Raw genomic sequence first — 17,518 nt, forward strand, 5'->3', positions numbered from 1 at the left:
CAGGCATGATATGCACACCATTAGTCCCAGCACTCAGAATGCAGAGGCAGTCCAACCTCTTGAGTTTGAGGTCAGCCTGGTGTACAAAGTAAATTCCAGGACAGCCAGAGCTAAACAGAGAAACCCTGTCTTGAAAAACCAAAAAACAAACAAAATGAATGAATGGCTAAATAAATAAATAAGCGTAGCCAAACTTTGGGCAGAGTGCAGGGAATCTTATGAAAGAAGTGGGAAATAGTAAGACCTGGAGAGGACAGTAGCTCCACAAGGACAGCGACAGAACCAAAGTATCTGGGCACAGGGGTCTTTTCTGGGACTGATACTTCAACCAAGAACCATTCATGGAGATAATGTAGAACCCCTACACAGATATAGCCCATGGCAACTCGGTGTCCAAGTGGGTTTCCTAGTAAGGGGAACAGGGACTGTCTGTGACATGAACTCAGGGGCTGGCTCTTTGATCACCTTCCCCTGGGGCGGGGAGCAGCCTTACCAGGCCACCGAGGAAAACAATGCAGCCAGTCGTGATGAGACCTGATAGGCTGGGATCAGAAGGAAGGGGAGGAAGACCTCCCCTATCAGTGGACTGGGGGGAGGGGCATGGGTGGAAAAGAGGGAGAGAGGGCGGAATTGGGAGGGGAGGAGGGAAGGGAGCTACAGGTGGGGGGGATACAGAGTGAATAAACTGTAATTAATAAAAATTAAAAAAAAATCTGAAACAAAATACATACATACATACATACATACATACATACATACATACATACATACATACGCAAATGCCAGAGCGTGTGTGGTGATCAGACAACTTGCTGGAGTCTGTTCTCCCATTTCACCCTTTGGGGTCCCGGGATTTACGTGTCCCGCTCTTCTGGTCTTGGAGGGCGGGGAGAAGGCCGCACTCTTCCTCCCGCCCCCTAAGTGGGTGGTCTCTAGGAGGCGGCATACACTGAGTGGGGCTTTCCCAGGCGAACGTGTCCGCAGTCCTCGACCCACTTCTACACGCCCCAGGCCTCCGTCTGAAAACCCGCCTGGCAGTGCACGGCAGAGGGTGTCACCCAGCCCACGGCAGGAGGGGAGGAGCTTCGGAGGGGAGGTGTCGAGCCGTGCTTCCGGCGGGCTGCGCTGGGGCGTGCGGAGTCCCGCCCCGCCGCCCCTCAAGCGCCCCCAGCTTCGCTTCTGGCCGGAACCTGCGCCCCGAACCAGGAAGCACTTGGCGGCGGGCGCGGGATGGCTGGGACCGGCTGGGGTCTCCCTCGGCTGGACGGTTTCATCCTTACCGAGCGCCTGGGCAGTGGCACGTACGCCACGGTGTACAAGGCCTACGCCAAGGTGGGTGTGGGCGGGTCGTGCCCGAGGTGTCCCGGCGCCGGGCACCCTTGTGTGTCAGCCAACCCCCAGCAAGCCCGGCTGGGTGACCGGGAGGAGCAGGACACAGGCGACCGCTTTGAAAGTAGTTGGCCAGCGGCTGCCTGGCCTCAGGCGGGTGGAGGAGGCTGGCGCTAACCGCCCCTCTTAGGTCTTAAAAACAAACACATGCCAGTTTGGTCTGGAGGGGCGGGCGAAGACCTAAGGAAGCCTCGGTGTCAGTGGCTGAAAAACCGGCTCTGCACGGAAGTCGCCTGAGGGGCTGGGAGGAGTCTGGGATCAGATTCCCAGGAGGTAGTACCAACTGGAACGCAGAGTGGCCAGCTCTTAGAACAGTGGTAGTTCCCCCACCCCCACCCCCGGCACCGGCCACTCTGGAAAGAATTGCCAGGGTTGGAAGCAGGGAGTTGGACAACACTTGCTGGGTTGGGAAGCCTCATTGATTTGAGAAGGGGAAGCTGGGAAACTTGGAGGCCTGTGGAGAGTGGATAGACCCAGACAGGGGAAAGGTTGCAAAGGGAACCAGAGGCCCCTCCAGCTCACGGGCCGACCCCTTCAAGACAGGGACCCCAAGTTTTTTGTTCCACAGAAGGATACTCGGGAAGTGGTAGCCATAAAATGCGTGGCCAAGAAAAGTCTCAACAAGGCCTCGGTGGAAAACCTCCTGACTGAGATTGAGATCCTTAAGGGCATTCGACACCCCCATATCGTGCAGCTGAAAGACTTCCAGGTGTGAGCCTGGGGCGGGGCGCCCTCCAGAGGAGGCTGGAGAAGGGGCGCTGCCCACAGCTGCCTCTTTACTTCCACCACAGTGGGACAGTGACAATATCTACCTCATCATGGAGTTCTGCGCCGGGGGTGACCTGTCTCGCTTCATCCATGCTCGCAGGATCCTGCCTGAGAAGGTGGCTCGTGTTTTCATGCAGCAGCTGGGTAAAAGCCTGTGACACACCCCATGTGCTCTTCTTCCCCACCCCAGTGCTTTGCGGCTTCCCGTGTTTGTGTCCCTAGCATGTGTGGGGAGTTGAGGCTTCTACATGTGGAACATGGTGTTAAGAACCTTGTAGAATCTTCCAGGGCCCAGTAGGTGGGACCCAAGTGCTGTAGTGAGGAAGAATGCGAAGTCCTAAAGGGCTTGGGCTTCTCCGGAGGCTCCTTGAAAGGGTGGGGATCTTAGGAAGGGTGCTCTAGCAGGCACCTCTTAGAAATGCCCAGAGTCTGGTGCCACTGTGTACTCTGTAAAACAGCCAGCCCTGCAGTCTTACAGCTGGGAGAGGACAGCAGCTAGCTGGGGTGGGCAGAGACAGGTGGGGAAGAGGCTCTGACTTATTTTCATGGTGCTGGCTCCCCAGCTAGTGCCCTGCAGTTTCTGCATGAACGAAACATCTCTCACCTGGATCTGAAGCCACAGAACATCCTGCTGAGCTCTTTGGAGAAGCCCCACCTGAAACTGGCAGGTCTGGGTCTGGAACAGCAGGATGGGGAAACAGTGAGCTCCCTTGCTGTGCAATTTCAGCAGCCCAGCCAGGTTCCCAGGCATCCCTCTAAACCACTAGTGACAGACAGGTCTGGAGACACAGGGCTGAGCGGACCACCAAAAGGTAGCACCCATTCTCAGACTGCCCACGAGTCAAGTCCTTCAGTGTTGTGGGTGGAGCCAGGGATCACCCAGGGTCAGAGTTGGGGCTGACTGTAAATAGTGTCAGTGTGTGACCAGCATTCAGGATCAGTCTGTGAGCTGGGACCCGACTTAATCTGTCATTAGGATTAGGGCTCAGTCTGGACAACTGAGGAGAACTTGTGGCAGTGGAAGGATGGTGTGGCCTCTGATAAGATTTGAGGAAAAATAGACTTGAGTTTGGAGGCCAAAGAACATGACATAGCTTAGTGCAGAGGTGGGGCGGGGGTTGAGGCTTTCTGTGCAGTTTACATTTGAGATGGGCTTAAGAAGAAGGCGATTAAGAGGTGGTGTGCCATGCTGAGGATTGCCGCCTCAGAGGGAAATAGAGGAGGAGTGCTGTGGGCCGGGAGGAGCTCTGACTGGAGTCACAAGAGCAGCTGGGATTTGAACCCTGTGCCTGGCCTCTTGCCTGCAGACTTTGGCTTTGCCCAGCACATGTCCCCATGGGATGAGAAACATGTGCTTCGTGGCTCCCCACTCTATATGGCTCCTGAGATGGTGTGCCAGCGGCAGTATGACGCGCGTGTGGACCTCTGGTCTGTGGGGGTCATCCTGTATGGTGAGACCTCTGTTCCCTTGCTGTCCACCCGAGAATTACTCTGCCTTTGGGCAGGGCTTCTCTGGGCCCCTCCTGGGTTCTAGTGAGAATTGAGGGACCCAGAGCTCTATTCTGAAGGATTTTGGTCTCCTTCCCAGGGGTGAGCTAGGAAAGACCTAACCCTGTTCCCTTCCGGCCTCCCCTCTGCCTTCTTCCACAGAAGCCCTGTTTGGGCAGCCCCCCTTTGCCTCCAGATCGTTCTCAGAGCTAGAAGAAAAGATTCGCAGCAATCGGGTTATTGAGGTGCGTCTGGCAGGGTCTTGGCACCCACTGGGGAATTGAGGGATTCAAGGCCCAGTGGTTTGTATTCCACTGCTATAGACTGGAGGGTAGGCCCCCAGGCCTTTCAAGGCAGTGTGGCATGCTCTGCAGTAGAAGCCTAGGGTCTGATCCATTCCTGAGGATCCAAATCAGCCACAATGGGCACCAAATGACCTCCTGGGGACTGTGCCAGGCCCTACTGTCCCACAGTGCAGGGCTGGAAGCAGATCCCCATTTGATAGGAACCTGGTAAAGGGTGCTTGGCATTCTTCCTGCACATCAGCTGGACCTGCCATGTTCCTCCCAGGGCTCAGATTACCCTCCTGCAAACATGTGCCCCATGTGGAGGTTCCCAACAGGCCTTAGGCTCAGATGTTGGAGCCCAGTGTGATGTGCCCCTGCTCTGCTCCTCTGCAGCTCCCCCTTCGGCCCCAACTCTCCCTACACTGCCGTGACCTTCTGCAGCGACTTCTAGAGCGGGACCCAAGCCGGCGAATCTCCTTCCAGGACTTCTTTGCCCACCCTTGGGTGGACCTGGAGCACATGCCCAGTGGGGAGAGCCTGGCGCAAGCAGTAAGCAAACCAGTGGAGACCCAGGTGGGCTGGGTCTCATTTGTCCACACTGGTGAACAGGTGACTGGCCCACAGAAGCAGAACAGCTGGCCATAAGGGAGTTGGTGGGGGTGGGGACCAGTTGCTGGCTGATGCTGGTTGCTGTGGCATTAGGAAGGTAGGTCTGACTGCTGATCCTCCCATCCCCCAGACAGCCCTTGTAGTGGAGGCTGTGAAGAAGGACCAGGAGGGGGACGCTGCTGCAGCCCTGTCACTCTACTGCAAGGCTCTGGACTTCTTTGTGCCTGCCCTGCACTGTGAGGCCCCACCATTCCTGTAACGTGGGGCGGGAGGGAGGTCAGGCTCCCGATTCAGAGCTTAGGGGAGACAATGCAGAAGATCAGCCTGGAACTTGGTTTCTGAGGACTGCAGAGGACTCACTGTGGGGGAGGGGTTCCAATGCAGATTCCTCATATGAACCCCTTCACCTTCTGCAGATGAAGTGGATGCCCAGAGGAAAGAGACAATTAAGGCAAAGGTGGGTGATCTCGCCAAGAGGAAATGGCTGGACATGAAAGGAGAGGACCCAGAGGTCACAAGCCCCTCTGACGAATGGCAGTCTTAGATTTGGAACCTCCTCTCTCATAGGATAGGGCTGGGGGAAGAGGGTGGGTCAGGCCAGCTTGTTTGATGTCAGCCCTGAGCCTCTCTTTCTTTTACAGGTGGGGCAGTATGTGTCCCGGGCAGAGGAGCTCAAAGCCATTGTCTCTTCCTCCAATCAGGCTCTGCTAAGTCAGGGCACGTCTGTCCAGGAGCTGCTGCGGGGTAGGCTTCAGTTCCTGCTCTGTGCATGAGTCTCGCTCCATCTTGACTGGGAGACTTGAGGGGGGGGGCTTCCTGGGCAAAAACAACAGGCCTCTCCCTCACTGGGAGCCCATCCTCTCACCTCAGAGATGGCCCGGGACAAGCCACGCCTCCTAGCTGCCCTGGAAGTGGCCTCAGCTGCTATGGCCAAGGTTTGTGCTCACTGGGAGGAGTCCAGGTGGGACAGGAGGGAAACCAAGTCACAACATGGAACGATGTGTTACCCCTCTGGCTGTAGGAGGAGGAAGCTGGCAAGGAGCAAGATGCCCTGGACCTGTACCAGCACAGCCTCGGAGAGCTGCTACTGCTCTTGGCAGGTAAGGCCCAACACTGCTCTTGCCCTTGCCTCTGGCTACCCGGTATTCACCACCTTCCCTCTATTTACAGCAGAGGCCCCAGGCCGAAGGCGGGAGCTTCTTCACACTGAGGTACTCCGTGGGTTTGGGAGTCAGGAAGTACTCTTTCCTCTCCTTTCACTCAGCTTAGGTCTGTGGGACCTCTGTAGATTGCATATGGAGTTCCTTTGCCCTTGGGTGTTTCAAGACCCAAGGCCAGGCCTCAGAACTGTGAGGTCAGGGGCCCAGGACTTCAGTGCCTGGATAAACCAAAAGTCTGTGGCCCCCTGCAGCAGGGAAGGCTTCCTGAAGGAGGGAACAAATAGAGGATCAGAGACAAGGCCATTCTAATGAGGCAGAGGGTTCTAGGGAGCATTGCGGGTGAGGAGGCCCTCAATTTGAACACCTCTGGGCATGTTTTCTCCTGGCAGGTTCAGACCCTAATGGCTCGAGCAGAATACTTGAAAGAGCAGATCAAGGTGGGCATGAGTGGGCCACACTGGGCGATGGGTTATGGGTTCCTGCTCTCTGTGGTTGTGTATGTGCTGTGGCTTCCAAGTCTTGCTACCGCTGTCTTACCCCTTCCCTGCTTCATGTCCCACAGATAAGGGAATCTCACTGGGAAGCAGACACTCTGGACAAAGAGGGGCTGTCGGAGTCTGTTCGTAGCTGTGAGTCCTGCCCTGGGGATCCACCAGCCCATCATAGGATTATAGGTTCTGCCTCTCTGCCAAGCCTGACCTTTCCCTTTTACCTGTCTTAGCTTGCACACTGCAGTGACACCAGAAGAACCAGTGGATGGGACACAAGCCTAGAGGGAAGCTACGTACCAACGCCGGTTAACACGTCTGCACCTGGGGCCTTCCTAGGTGAATACCTCCAACATGCCTACATCCTAGCTCCCAGTATTCTTCTGAATGTTCTCCACCCCTGGAGCAGCTGCCGGTCCATGTACTGTGCCGGGTGTAATAAGTTCTGGGAGAATTGCTTTAATTCAGGACTTTGTTCTTGGGTGACTGCTGCCCGAAGTCTGTTGGCTTCAGGACATCATCCCAGTGTGTGTATTGCTCTGCAAAGAGGGAGTCATGCCTCTTCAGCGTACTTCTATTTCCCTGCTGCCAGGCAGCTGCTGCACCTGGGCCAATCCTCCCTGGAAGCCTGTATTCCAACCCTACTCCCTCCTTGCACTGGAATGGGACACTCCAGTGCCCCTCAGGGACTACCTGCCCTACAGTATGCACTCAGTTCTGCAGCTTCCCCAGACTTCTGGGAGCTCCCGCCTGCTGTCCTTCTCAGCACTTCAACAATCCTTCATGCATGAAACTCACGTCCTCTGTAGGGTGAGGCACATGTGAAATTCCAGGCCTGTCCGTGCCTTGGCATGGGGGAGGGTCCTCATCCCTCCTACTTTCAGCCCTCTTTATGTGTGTGTGTGTGTGGGGGATATGCCATACTAGTCATATAGTCAGCCCTGGGCTAGGGCTGGGCCTGGGTCTTCCCTTCTGTCCTATTAAGCTATGGATACATCCACAGCTTACATCCTGTGTGAGCTGGAGAATCTATATATCTGGAGTTATTGGAGGATTTCTTTTTTAAATACCACCCTCATAATGATAATCTTGTTTTAAATTTTTGTTCAAATTCTTGTTGAAGGTTGATTTTAAATAAGGAGCAGGGGAGCTGTTTTGCCACAAATAACTGCAAATGACAAGTAATGAGAGTTTCTTTCTTTTTTCTTTTCTTCTTCTTCTTTGTGTGTGTGTGTCTGTCACAGGGTTATTTCTAAAGTTAGAGAATATTGGTGGGTTCTAATCATTCTGCCCTTAACTCCTCCTTAGTACAAAGTGGAACACTCTCCTGCTGGAGACTGGATGTATGTAAAGAATATATAGTTCATTGTTTCTCTATTAAATTATTTTTCATACTTATGCTTGTGAAATGACCCTGCTCCTATCCAGAAAAGGCTGGGGAAGCTGACTAGGATGGTCCCAGGGGGACGTGATGTGTGTGCACATCTGCCTTTGCCTTTAGTCTTTGGGGATCCAGGAGTTCCTTGGTGACTGCCACCATTCCTCCTAACCACCTAGTGCGTGGGGTGGGACAAAGGTGGCCTGCCTGGATTCCCAGGCAGGCCCTCTCTTCTACATGCCTCAGCTCAGTGGCAGGTGGCAGAACCCTCTATGTTTAGCCGGTGTCCTAGGCGTCTCATTCCTCCTCGCTCTGGGCCAGCAGTGAGGGAGCAGCAAGCTGGGTTTTAGGAAAAGGGAATCTTTCAGGGTTTTTTTCTCTTACCTAATGCCCCAAAGATGCCCAGGCTGGGGTAATTTCCAACAGTCTCTTCCCTTTGTGATTCTCAGGCCTATTACCATGGGTCTGATACAGGAGGAGCCAAGGTAGAATAAATCCTGCTAAAGCTTTTAGCCTAGCCCTTGGGGCCAGTGTGGAGCAGTGTGAGCAGAGGGAGCTGCTGCAGCCTTTCTTGGTTCTGTTCCTTGGCCCAGTGCTTAGACTACACATGTGGGCTATTGGTGAACATGCCCAGTGAGACTCTAATAAGGCAGTGTATGTAGACCTGGTATATAGCACAAGTCCAATAAAATGTTATTTTCAATGTAGGGAAAAAGTACAATTCAAATTTTCTCTGGAAATAAAGCAGATGAAAAGTTTTAGTAAGAAAAAATTAGGGAAAGGAAGAAAGGGATGAATGGAGAAGACTGGCTGGGAGACAGAATAATAAAGGCTGGGTGATGCTCACCAACAGATAAGGGAGAGAGCCATCATGTTTGTTGTTTATTTGTGATAGCCACACTGGCCAGCTGGCTGCGAACAAGGGCCTGAAATTCTTACACAGGGCATTGGAGGAATAAGCCCACATGGGACACTGCCTACAGGAAGGGCATGGGACTCGGGTTCTGGGAAGGGCTTCTCCCAAGAACTGAATTAATGTCCTCCAGTCAGGTCCTGTTGTCAAGCCCCTTGTGAAGCAGGGGGTCAGTCTTGGACCTGGAGCAAGTGGGGAGTGGGCTCCAGTGAGCTTTCCTGTGGCACAGGCCTAAAGGAAACTTAAGATGTTTGTCAAATATATCTCATCTGAGAGGTGGAGAATTCCTGCCACTTCTTACCTTGAAGGCTTTCAAAACTGTCCATCCAGGAGCTCCACCCCCTTGTCTCCATTCTCCTAATACCAGACTTAGCCAAGGACAGCACCTGGACCTGGACCTCCCATTTTCCCAAGGGCCTGCTCTGGAAAAAGCCTCTGGAATAGACCAAGGGACCCAGGTGTCTCTAGGCCCAGCCTGTCATCGCCCCCCCCCTTTTTTTTTTTTTACTACTGGGGATATAGGAAAGGATATAAGGTCTTCATGAAGGTTACCTGGAAGCACTCTCCCCAAAGGCCAAGTTGCTGTTCCAGCCCTCCCTAAGAGGGAAATGGCCCTGATCATGAGGCTGGGGCAGTAGGAATAAGGCATATCAATGGCCACTTCCACACCATCGTCACAGTGATTCATACTATCAAGCCAACACTTGAAAAACCAAACACCCTGTGACATAGAAAGCCATGTCACAGGTAGACCTACATTCATAGTTAAAGAAATGCAGACGCAGATTTTGCTGAGTGAGGCAAAGGCAGCCTTAGCAATGCTATACCCCTGGACTCAGGCCAGTGAGCTCCCCAGGCCTCACACACACTGGGCCTGGCAATGCCTGGCAGTCACAAGGTTAGAGGCAGGACAGTGGGCTCCACAGCTCCCTGGTCCTGTTGCAACCTCAACTCTGTGGGACAGAGGACAGAGGCTCCTGCCTCTCAGTGCTGGGAGCTGAGCGTCAACTGGGTCAATAGGCGCTGTCAGGAGCTCAGCTGGACAAGAAAACATGCCCAGATGTCCCCAGTGCCCGCCTAGGGCTTCCAGTGTTTGAGGAGGGACCATCTGGCTGTTGGGGGAAAGGGAGATCCTGCGCATTCCAAACCCTGGCCACCCTCCCTACCCCCGCCCTAGGAAACAGCTGGCCTTAGAAAGCCACTTGTTATTTCTGCACTCTCTCCCCACTGGGAGCTGGGCCTGAGCTGCCTGGGTGGGTGGGAAGCAGGAAGAGCAGACTGGAGGCTTCTTTGGTAGGGCCTGGGGTGCCACTAATCTCTCTGGAATCTGTGTGTTGTGGAGCCAGAGACCTGGATGTGCACGCTGAGGGTTAGGAGGAACAGGCTACATATTTTCTTCTCCCCTGTCCTGGGACATTCTCCTCTCAGATCTTGGCAATACTTCCCTCCCTGATCTTGGGAATTCTCTTTCTTTTTTCTTGAAGAAATCTACATTTGCTGGGGGAGGGGGTTGGTGAATGGATAAGAAAAATTGGGGTCAGAAATACTCTTTTTCATCACCTGTGGGTATTTCTAGTATCCTGAAAGGGAAAGAAGGAAAGAGGAAGGGAGAAGGAGCTGAAGGATGGGAGGGAAAGAGGGGCCTGAAGCCTCAGGGCCTATTTGGAGAGGAAAGGGTTAGGCACTGCTAAAAGGAAAATGTTGGAAGCAAATGGCTTCCTTTGTGGTCCTCACTTCATATCAGATAGAGATCAGTCCTGGAGCATGTGACTATATAAAATAGAGTAGAAACAGGATGGGAATAGCTGAGGCCTGAGTGGCTCTGTCCAGGGCCTGTGTAGAAGACAGCTCCAGCTTGGCCTGGTAAACTGCTCCCTGTATTTGGAGCCAAGACTAAGGATGGTATGGGAAGGGGGGGAGGGGGAAGCAGACGAGCACATGGATAGGCAGAAAAATCCAGTAGGACAGCTGACGGGGGACCCTTAGCCTGCCCACCTTACCCATCTTTGCCTGAGCTTCAGACTGGTGCCTCTGCCCTAGAGCCTCCTCTGCACCATTCCAGGGACACTGCAGACAGGTCAGGGCCTCTTGGGGTTCCTGGGATGTGAGTGGAGGATCAGTGAGGAGGCAGAGTCCCCTCCCACCTCCTGACCCCAGGCGCCAAACAGCCCTGCTTTGACAGGGTTCAGTGAGTGTCCCCAAGCACCCCTACCACCTGACCTGCCATGCTGGCCTCTTTCTCAGCCAGCAAAGCATTGAAGGGGAAGGGGCTGTCCAATCCCATTAGGCAGAAGGCCCCTGAGGGTGGAGGGCTGACGTGGACCCTGCTGTTGATGCTGCTGAGGCAGCCCATGCTCCCCACCCCCAGCTTGGGGCTCCTCTGGGAAGGTCAGAAGAGGGTGTTTGTCCAGTGACTGCTAAGCCCTTCCCCCAGGGCGTGGCCAGAGCATCTGAGCCGCAGGTGTCTCCCTAGCATGCTCAGAGGATGCCCAGGGGGACAGCCTCAAGAAGTGCCGCTTGGGGCATAGATCCCTTCTGTCTTCACCCTCTTTTTTTCTTTCCTGTTTCAGCTCTTCCACTCAACCTTACCTACTCTTTCTTGTTCTTATTTTATAGGGAGACTTACTAGGAACTTTGCCCTTGAAAACAAACTGCTTTTCCTGCCTGTAAAACTAATGGCTTCCCCACCGGCTAGCAATTAGCCTGTGAGGCCAAGAGGCACCAGGTACCTGTAGCACTTTCCTTCTGCCCAGCAAGCCCCTGGGATGACCCACTGGAGCAGCTACTTAGAACTTCCAGAACGCCATCCCCTACCCTGCCTGCCAGACATCAGAAAGTATGATGACATTTGAAATCTTCATTTAAGAAAGAATTATATTCTTTTTATTCTTCATGCATAGTGGTGCTCCACATCTGTAATGCTAGCCCTTGGGAGGTTAAATCAGGAAGATTAAAGTTCCAGACTAGCCTGGGCTACATAGTGAGATCCCATCTCAACTACAAAGGGGCTGGAGAGATGGCTCAGTGGTTAAGAGCACTGGCTGTTCTTCCAGACACAGCTTCGATTCCCAGCACCACACTGCAGCTCAAAACCATCAGTAACTCCAGGCCCAAGGGGGTCCTATAGCCTCTTCTGACATCTTTGATATCCAAGCACACACGGTGCACATACATACATGCAGACAAATACTCATACACATAAAATAATAAAATTAAATTTAAAAACACCACCAAGCACAGTCAAGGACGCATCTCAGTCGGTGCTTGCTTAACATGCACAGAGCCCTTGGTTAGCTTCTGAGTACAGCCTAAACTGGGTGTGGTGGCCCATTCCTGTAACCAGGATACTTGGGAAGTGGAGGCAAGATGATTGGAAGTCCAAGGAACTACATAGGGGTTTGAGGTGGGCCAGAGCTACATGAGACTCTGAAACAAAATAAAGACAATAATACCAACGGAGACAGACAGAGGAAGTAGCAGGAACAGTAATTCGCTGCCTAAACACAAACTCTTCAAGGGCACCAGCTTCCCACCTCAGGCCACCTCCCTGCAAATGTGCCAGAGACTAACACTGTCTTCAGTGTTACCACAGCTGGTAAGGGGCATTTTTGGAGGCTGTGGGTGTAGCTTAGTGGTAGAGCACTCTCCTTAGTATGCAGTGTGTGAGGCCTTGGGTCCCCAGCGCTACCAAGAAAAAAAACAAAAACAAAAACAAAACAAATGGTCAGTCTTTGAAACACATACTGTTATTATTGGGGACAGGAACTCTTCATTTTACCAGGAGCAACACAGGCTTAGAGACCTACTTAAGGACACACAGCAGAGCCAGGCTGAAGCACAATGAACCCTTTCTCCTCTCTGTCTCATTCTCCATCTTAATCGAGGGACAAGTATGAGAGAGAGCCCTTTTCTTTAATCTCAGGAAACACCCTAAGGCCCCACCTTACCCAAAAGCCTGTCACATCAAACTCTTGGTGCTTAGACTTGCCTCATCCTGCCCAAAGCGCATCTGCTCCCTCGTCGAGGCTTCACCTGCAGCCCAGAGAGGGCACGCATACAGGGGCTGGCGCTATAGAGTCCCACAGAAGTCCCCTCTCTTTGTTCATCTCCCAGAGCCCTCTGAAGCTGCAGGCAAAGAGGCAGAGGATACCCCTCCAAGGGCAGGCTTGGGGCCTGGGAACTCCGAGTCAGCAGAAGTGGGAAGATAGCCATGTCATTTGGAATTTTTATTTTCCACTGAACGAGAAGAGGAAATTCCAACTATGGAATCCAGAGAATTCTACAGGAACAGAACAGAATTTGGCCCGGCCCTAGGCCCAGAGAAGGTCTGGAGCTGCTTGAGCTACTGTTCAGTGCCAGCTCCATCCCTGGCACTCTGCCCCTCACACAGCATTGCTCAGTTCCCAGAGCCCACAGTGGCAGCTGTGTGACGCTGTGTGCAGCTGCTGCCCTGCCCAAGAAGGGATGTGGGCTCTGTTCTGAGTGGTCGGGAATGCCAATTGGGAAAGAATTTTAGAAATCACTCAGTCCATCCCCATTTCACAGATGATACCGTAAAGCCCAGCAGCAGCTTCTAGGACCATAAGGTAGGGATAAGAACAGGCCTTCTGTGTGCCCAGAGTCCCTCCTAGGTGCTGGTATCTGGGAGGGGCTAGGAACCCAAGGGATGTGTGTGTCTGTGTGTGCCAGTATGCGTCTATGGTGAATGATCCAGGGCTTCTGTTTCTTTCTGTGAGTGCTCTAGTGTGAAAGAACAGGGGGCTGTACCCAGAGAGGGTTGGGCTAATCTTATCGACTTGGGAAACTTTCCAGGCAAAAGAGGGAAAGAGGGAAGAAGGGGAACTTTGCTGACAACAAAGAGGGAGCGATCAGAGCCAGAGCTGGCCTTGGATGAAAAGACTGTGAGGCTAGGCTAGGGCAGGGAAGAACAAAGGCCAAAATAGAGTGGAGGTATGTGGAAGTTGAGACACTCTCTTAGCCCTCACATGGCACCAACCCTCTAGCCATCCCAGAGGTAACCCCAGGGGAAGTGGTCACATGATATGGCACTTCTCAGCTGATTGCTTGAGGTCCCCTAGTGTAGTCTGAGCCTTGTCCTTGAGTGAGCTGAGATCCAAGCCGGGGAGGCTGGCCAGCTGCCCAAGCACAGAGGCCTTATCCTCCTCTTCCTCCGTGTCCTCCTCGATCATCTTGGCTAGCTCCCGAGGCAGCTCCACATCTCCACCTGCCAGCTGGATCTGGCTTTCATCTGTCTCATTCTGAAGGGAAGAGACAAGGGTGGAGATCTGTCAGGACCTAGCAGTACATGGCACAGAGGCTGCCCAGGCTGGTCCTGGGACTCTTGGTTGCTGAAGGCCCTATTCCAGCGAGCTCAGCACCTGCCCCACACTGGGGTCAAGCCTTTCATGGGTTGGCCTGGAGACTTTGCAGTTTTGCACTGCCTTACTCACCTGAGATACTGAAGGACTGGCAGAGAGACTAAATCAAAAGGAAAACGCGGCTTTGTTACAGTCAGCTAACTGTTGACCGTGGCTAACTACACTGAATGGCACAACAAAATCATTGATGGATACCATTTGTCAAGACCTAGTCTATGGCTGACAGTGAAGTAGGTACTTCTAACGGGCTTCTTTAAGGTTTATTTTATTGTTCATGGATATGTATGTGCACGTGTGTTTGGGTGCCCGTGGGGGCCTAAAGACGGCACCAGACCCCTGGACCTGGCAGTTACAGGCAGTCATGGGCTTCTGATGTGCATGCTATGAACTAAACTCCAGTCTTCTGCAAGAACAACAGGTGCTTTTCACCACTGAGTCATCTCTCTAGCACTCAGAATGCTTTACCTTTTGCAATAAAAAAATACCAAGAAAAATGCTGGGTGTGGTGGTGCACACCTTGGTGGATCTCTGTGGGTTTGAGGTCAGCTTGGTCTACAGACAAGTTCTAGGGAAGCCAGGGCTACACAGAGAAAATATGACTCAAAAACAAAACAAAACAAAAACATTAAAAAAAAATTAGGAAGAGCCAAGAGTGGTGTTAAAGGCCCTTAGTCCCAGCACATGGGAAGCAGAGGCCAGTAGATAGATCACTATGCATTCAAAGCCAACCTGGTCTAACATAGCAAGCTCCAGGCCATACAGTGAGACATACTGAGACCTGTCTCAAAACAAACAGACAAACAAAAACTAGACAAAAATGACAAGTGGCCCACACCTGTAAACTCAGGAGGTAGAAGCAGAAAGATTAGGAGTTCAAGGCCATCCTTAGCAACAAGGGACATGACATGTCTACTTTACAAACTAGAGAGAGAGAGATTCAGAATTTAAGCAATTTGCCTAGTATACTTCTAGGAAGAGAAGTGGGGAAGCTAGATTCAGACCTACGCCACTTACTCCAATATCTGTACTCCTTTTGCACCTGCTGAGAGCCACCATACTCCCCCAGGTCTCTGGGAAGTATTTAGGGTTCTTCTCCTGTGTCCCACACAGTTACACCCAAGTCTTGCCTTCTCTGCTAGACTCAGAATCCCCTTACAGCAGTGTAATGTCTCTTACATGTTTGGTGTAAGCATTTGAGCCATGACCCCATTGCTATCGGAATTTGTAGTACTGAAGACTTTCCGAACTAGGTTTTCCTTTGAGAGACTTTCAAAAGACTTGTGGGAAGTCAGTGGCAGCCAGGGGCTCAGTAAACACTTTGCTTGATGAGTAGATGTGACAGGTCATACTTTATCTCTGTACTCAAATAGAAAGTCAAGGCCAGGGTTATGGCACCCTACTCCTCAGAGTCTAGCACAGCTCTGGGCACACAAAGGTGATGCTCTGGGGAGCGGCTTGTCCCAGGCAGGAGTGGCACATTTGTAGGCCAATCTAGTGCTGCAACATCGTGGGAAGCACAGGGCAGGAGCTCCCTGAGACAAAGACAGGCGAAGGTCGTAGCCCCCATATCTTGAAAAGTAGAGTAAGCATACACACAATATTCACGGGCTTGTACTCTCCCACACACTGGCTAGGCCCCTTAGTCTCCCCATCTCAGTTTCCTCTCTCACACATGTAGTGACAACTATCTAGCAGCCTCCTTGAGAGAGTGAGGTAAGGTTGCCCGGGAAGGGTCATGCCCTACCCTCCTGCCAGCATTCCAAAGGGAGTCAGTAGCCCCAGGGGAGCTCACACTCTCACAGAGCCTGCTCTCTGACCTTCCCCTCCCAACCCCACATGTCTTCATGGGCCAGGCTTGTCCCAGCTCAGAAAGGTGGAGGGGAAGGAAAAAAGGACTGACCCCAGAAACAAACTTGTAAGCTTCCACAGGCCCAGGGTTTGTCTCAGCAGTGTGAGCATGTGGATGAACACATGAGAAAGAAAAGGAAAAAATGTCATCAAGCACCTTGTGAGTCTTATGGGCTGAGAGTTGAGGGGCCCAGAGGGAGTTCAGCTCCCAGTTCGCAGAGACCCAGTAACACCTCCCAATTTAGGCTCTGGATACCTTGGGCAGACGGTATTTGTCTCTGAAGTGACTCCGCAGTGTGGCGCGTTCTGCCTTCCTCTGTGTGAACTGTGCATCCCGCTCCATCCTGCGTGGGAGGAGGACACCAGTTGTGAAGTCATCTCGGGGGGTTGAGAGATATGAGGTCTGCAAAGGAGGGGCTAAAATGATCTGGAAGACTGGGAGAGGCTGTATGGGACTCCCAACCCCCAGCTGGCCTGTGCCTAGTTAGTCACCTCAGACTGGCAGGCTTAGCTTATGCCACCAACCCATCACCTTGTCCTTCTTCTGTGTGTTCTCCACTCCTGCTAATGAAGAGAGCTGACTGAGTAGGAGTCTTGTTCTCTTTCTCTCTCTCCAACCCGCTCTCTCAGTTCCTAACATATGTCCTTTGCAATCTCTGTCTTTCCTTCTGGGTCTGTCTTTCCTTCTCTGACAAATTGTGTGGAAGGGGCAGTGAGGGTATGAGGGAAAGGGTGTGGGGGGGGTACTCTGGACTTGGCTCATGGTACTACTGCCACTTTTGATATGTCCTTCAGTAAATCACTTACCTTCTCCTGTAAGGTGTGTGTGTGGGGGGGGGTGAGACTTACAACTCACAGAACAACCAGGATTAAATAAAATGACAATAGCGGATATTTCAGGAAGATTTGCATGTGCCAGGTGCTGTACTTAAGGGTTAACGGCACTAACTCATTCAGCTCTCACGGATATATAAAGCATGTATTGTGATTACCACTCATTTTTCAGAAGGGGAAAGGAGTCACAGAAATGTTAAATGACTTTCTTAAAGTTACTCAGCCTTAAGCAAAGCGAGGATCTGAACCAAGCAACTTCACCCTAGCTCACTCTCTCTCTACTCTTCCCCAGAACTGCTGCATACGGTAGGTTCGGTATCCATGAATACCCCCACCGTGCATCTGTCCCCATGACTCTGAGCCCTGCCTAATGAAAAGCACTTTTCTTACAGCCTCAGGCTCAGAGGAGCCCCAGTTGGAAGACAGGAGGTTAAAAGCAGATCGGATTAAGGGATTACCTATTTCATCAGAGATGCACGTGCCTGCTCCCCCCCAGACACCCCTGCACTCATCACCCTTCCCCCAACTCCCCCTGGACCAAAGGATGAAGCTGGAACAGGGTCCTAGGTTTGAAATAGGCTGGTTGCAAACGCAGCCCAGAGGGCACCTCCCGCCCTCTTACCATGTTGAGGAGAGGTAGAGGGGAGCTCTGACCACGGAAAGCTACAGCCGCGTCAGTGTATTTGTGTGTGGAATCACAGGAGCGAAGAAAGGGTCCCACTTACTTCTCCTCCACCAGTTGCTTCTGATACTCTTCGTACTCTTCTCGGCTCATCCCCTGTGCTTCGGCTGCAGACTTGTCTCCGTCCCCCTTGTCCTCGCCGCCCCCCAGGCTCCCGGTGAGGTTCTTCAGTTGGCCACCCACCATGGACTTCACCATGAACGCCATGGTCTTCTCTGGCCACTACACCAGGCGCCTGGTTCGCCGGCGCCTACTTCAGCACTAAGTCCCAGGGACAGCTCCGGCTGCGCGCTCGC

At 52.6% G+C, this 17,518-nt stretch overlaps 2 protein-coding genes across 2 annotated transcripts; one reads left to right on the forward strand and one right to left on the reverse strand.

The window, feature by feature from the left end:
• The first annotated feature begins 1,117 nt into the window (after positions 1-1,117).
• On the forward strand, positions 1,118-7,587 carry Ulk3 (unc-51 like kinase 3). Its single transcript, XM_055622421.1, has 16 exons — positions 1,118-1,332; positions 1,958-2,098; positions 2,181-2,301; positions 2,721-2,825; positions 3,465-3,608; positions 3,808-3,890; positions 4,326-4,481; positions 4,672-4,777; positions 4,958-4,998; positions 5,183-5,285; positions 5,412-5,476; positions 5,563-5,641; positions 5,712-5,752; positions 6,091-6,138; positions 6,264-6,330; positions 6,423-7,587. The coding sequence occupies exons 1-16, from the start codon at positions 1,231-1,233 to the stop codon at positions 6,437-6,439; spliced, it is 1,419 nt and encodes a 472-aa protein (XP_055478396.1). The 5' UTR covers positions 1,118-1,230; the 3' UTR covers positions 6,440-7,587.
• Positions 7,588-12,208: 4,621 nt separating this feature from the next.
• On the reverse strand, positions 12,209-17,518 carry Cplx3 (complexin 3). Its single transcript, XM_055622431.1, has 3 exons — positions 17,266-17,518; positions 15,963-16,050; positions 12,209-13,738 (listed from the first exon to the last, which is right to left on the reverse strand). Exons 1-3 carry the CDS (start codon positions 17,427-17,429, stop codon positions 13,514-13,516), a joined length of 477 nt encoding a protein of 158 aa, XP_055478406.1. The 5' UTR covers positions 17,430-17,518; the 3' UTR covers positions 12,209-13,513.

The sequence above is a fragment of the Psammomys obesus genome, unplaced genomic scaffold (genome assembly GCF_907164565.1).
Source record: "Psammomys obesus unplaced genomic scaffold, mPsaObe1.curated_primary_1811, whole genome shotgun sequence".
In the NCBI taxonomy this organism is placed as follows: Eukaryota; Metazoa; Chordata; class Mammalia; order Rodentia; family Muridae; genus Psammomys; species Psammomys obesus.

Coding starts and splice junctions, on each gene's coding strand:
- Ulk3 (XM_055622421.1), top strand. CDS start 1,231: ATGGCTGGGACCGGCTGGGGTCTCCCTCGGCTGGACGGTTTCATCCTT. Junction 4,999..5,182: donor AAGAGACAATTAAGGCAAAG/GTGGGTGATCTC, acceptor TTTCTTTTACAG/GTGGGGCAGTATGTGTCCCG. Junction 6,139..6,263: donor ACTTGAAAGAGCAGATCAAG/GTGGGCATGAGT, acceptor CATGTCCCACAG/ATAAGGGAATCTCACTGGGA.
- Cplx3 (XM_055622431.1), bottom strand. CDS start 17,429: ATGGCGTTCATGGTGAAGTCCATGGTGGGTGGCCAACTGAAGAACCTC. Junction 16,051..17,265: donor AAGCAACTGGTGGAGGAGAA/GTAAGTGGGACC, acceptor CCTCCCACGCAG/GATGGAGCGGGATGCACAGT. Junction 13,739..15,962: donor ACAAATACCGTCTGCCCAAG/GTATCCAGAGCC, acceptor TCTTCCCTTCAG/AATGAGACAGATGAAAGCCA.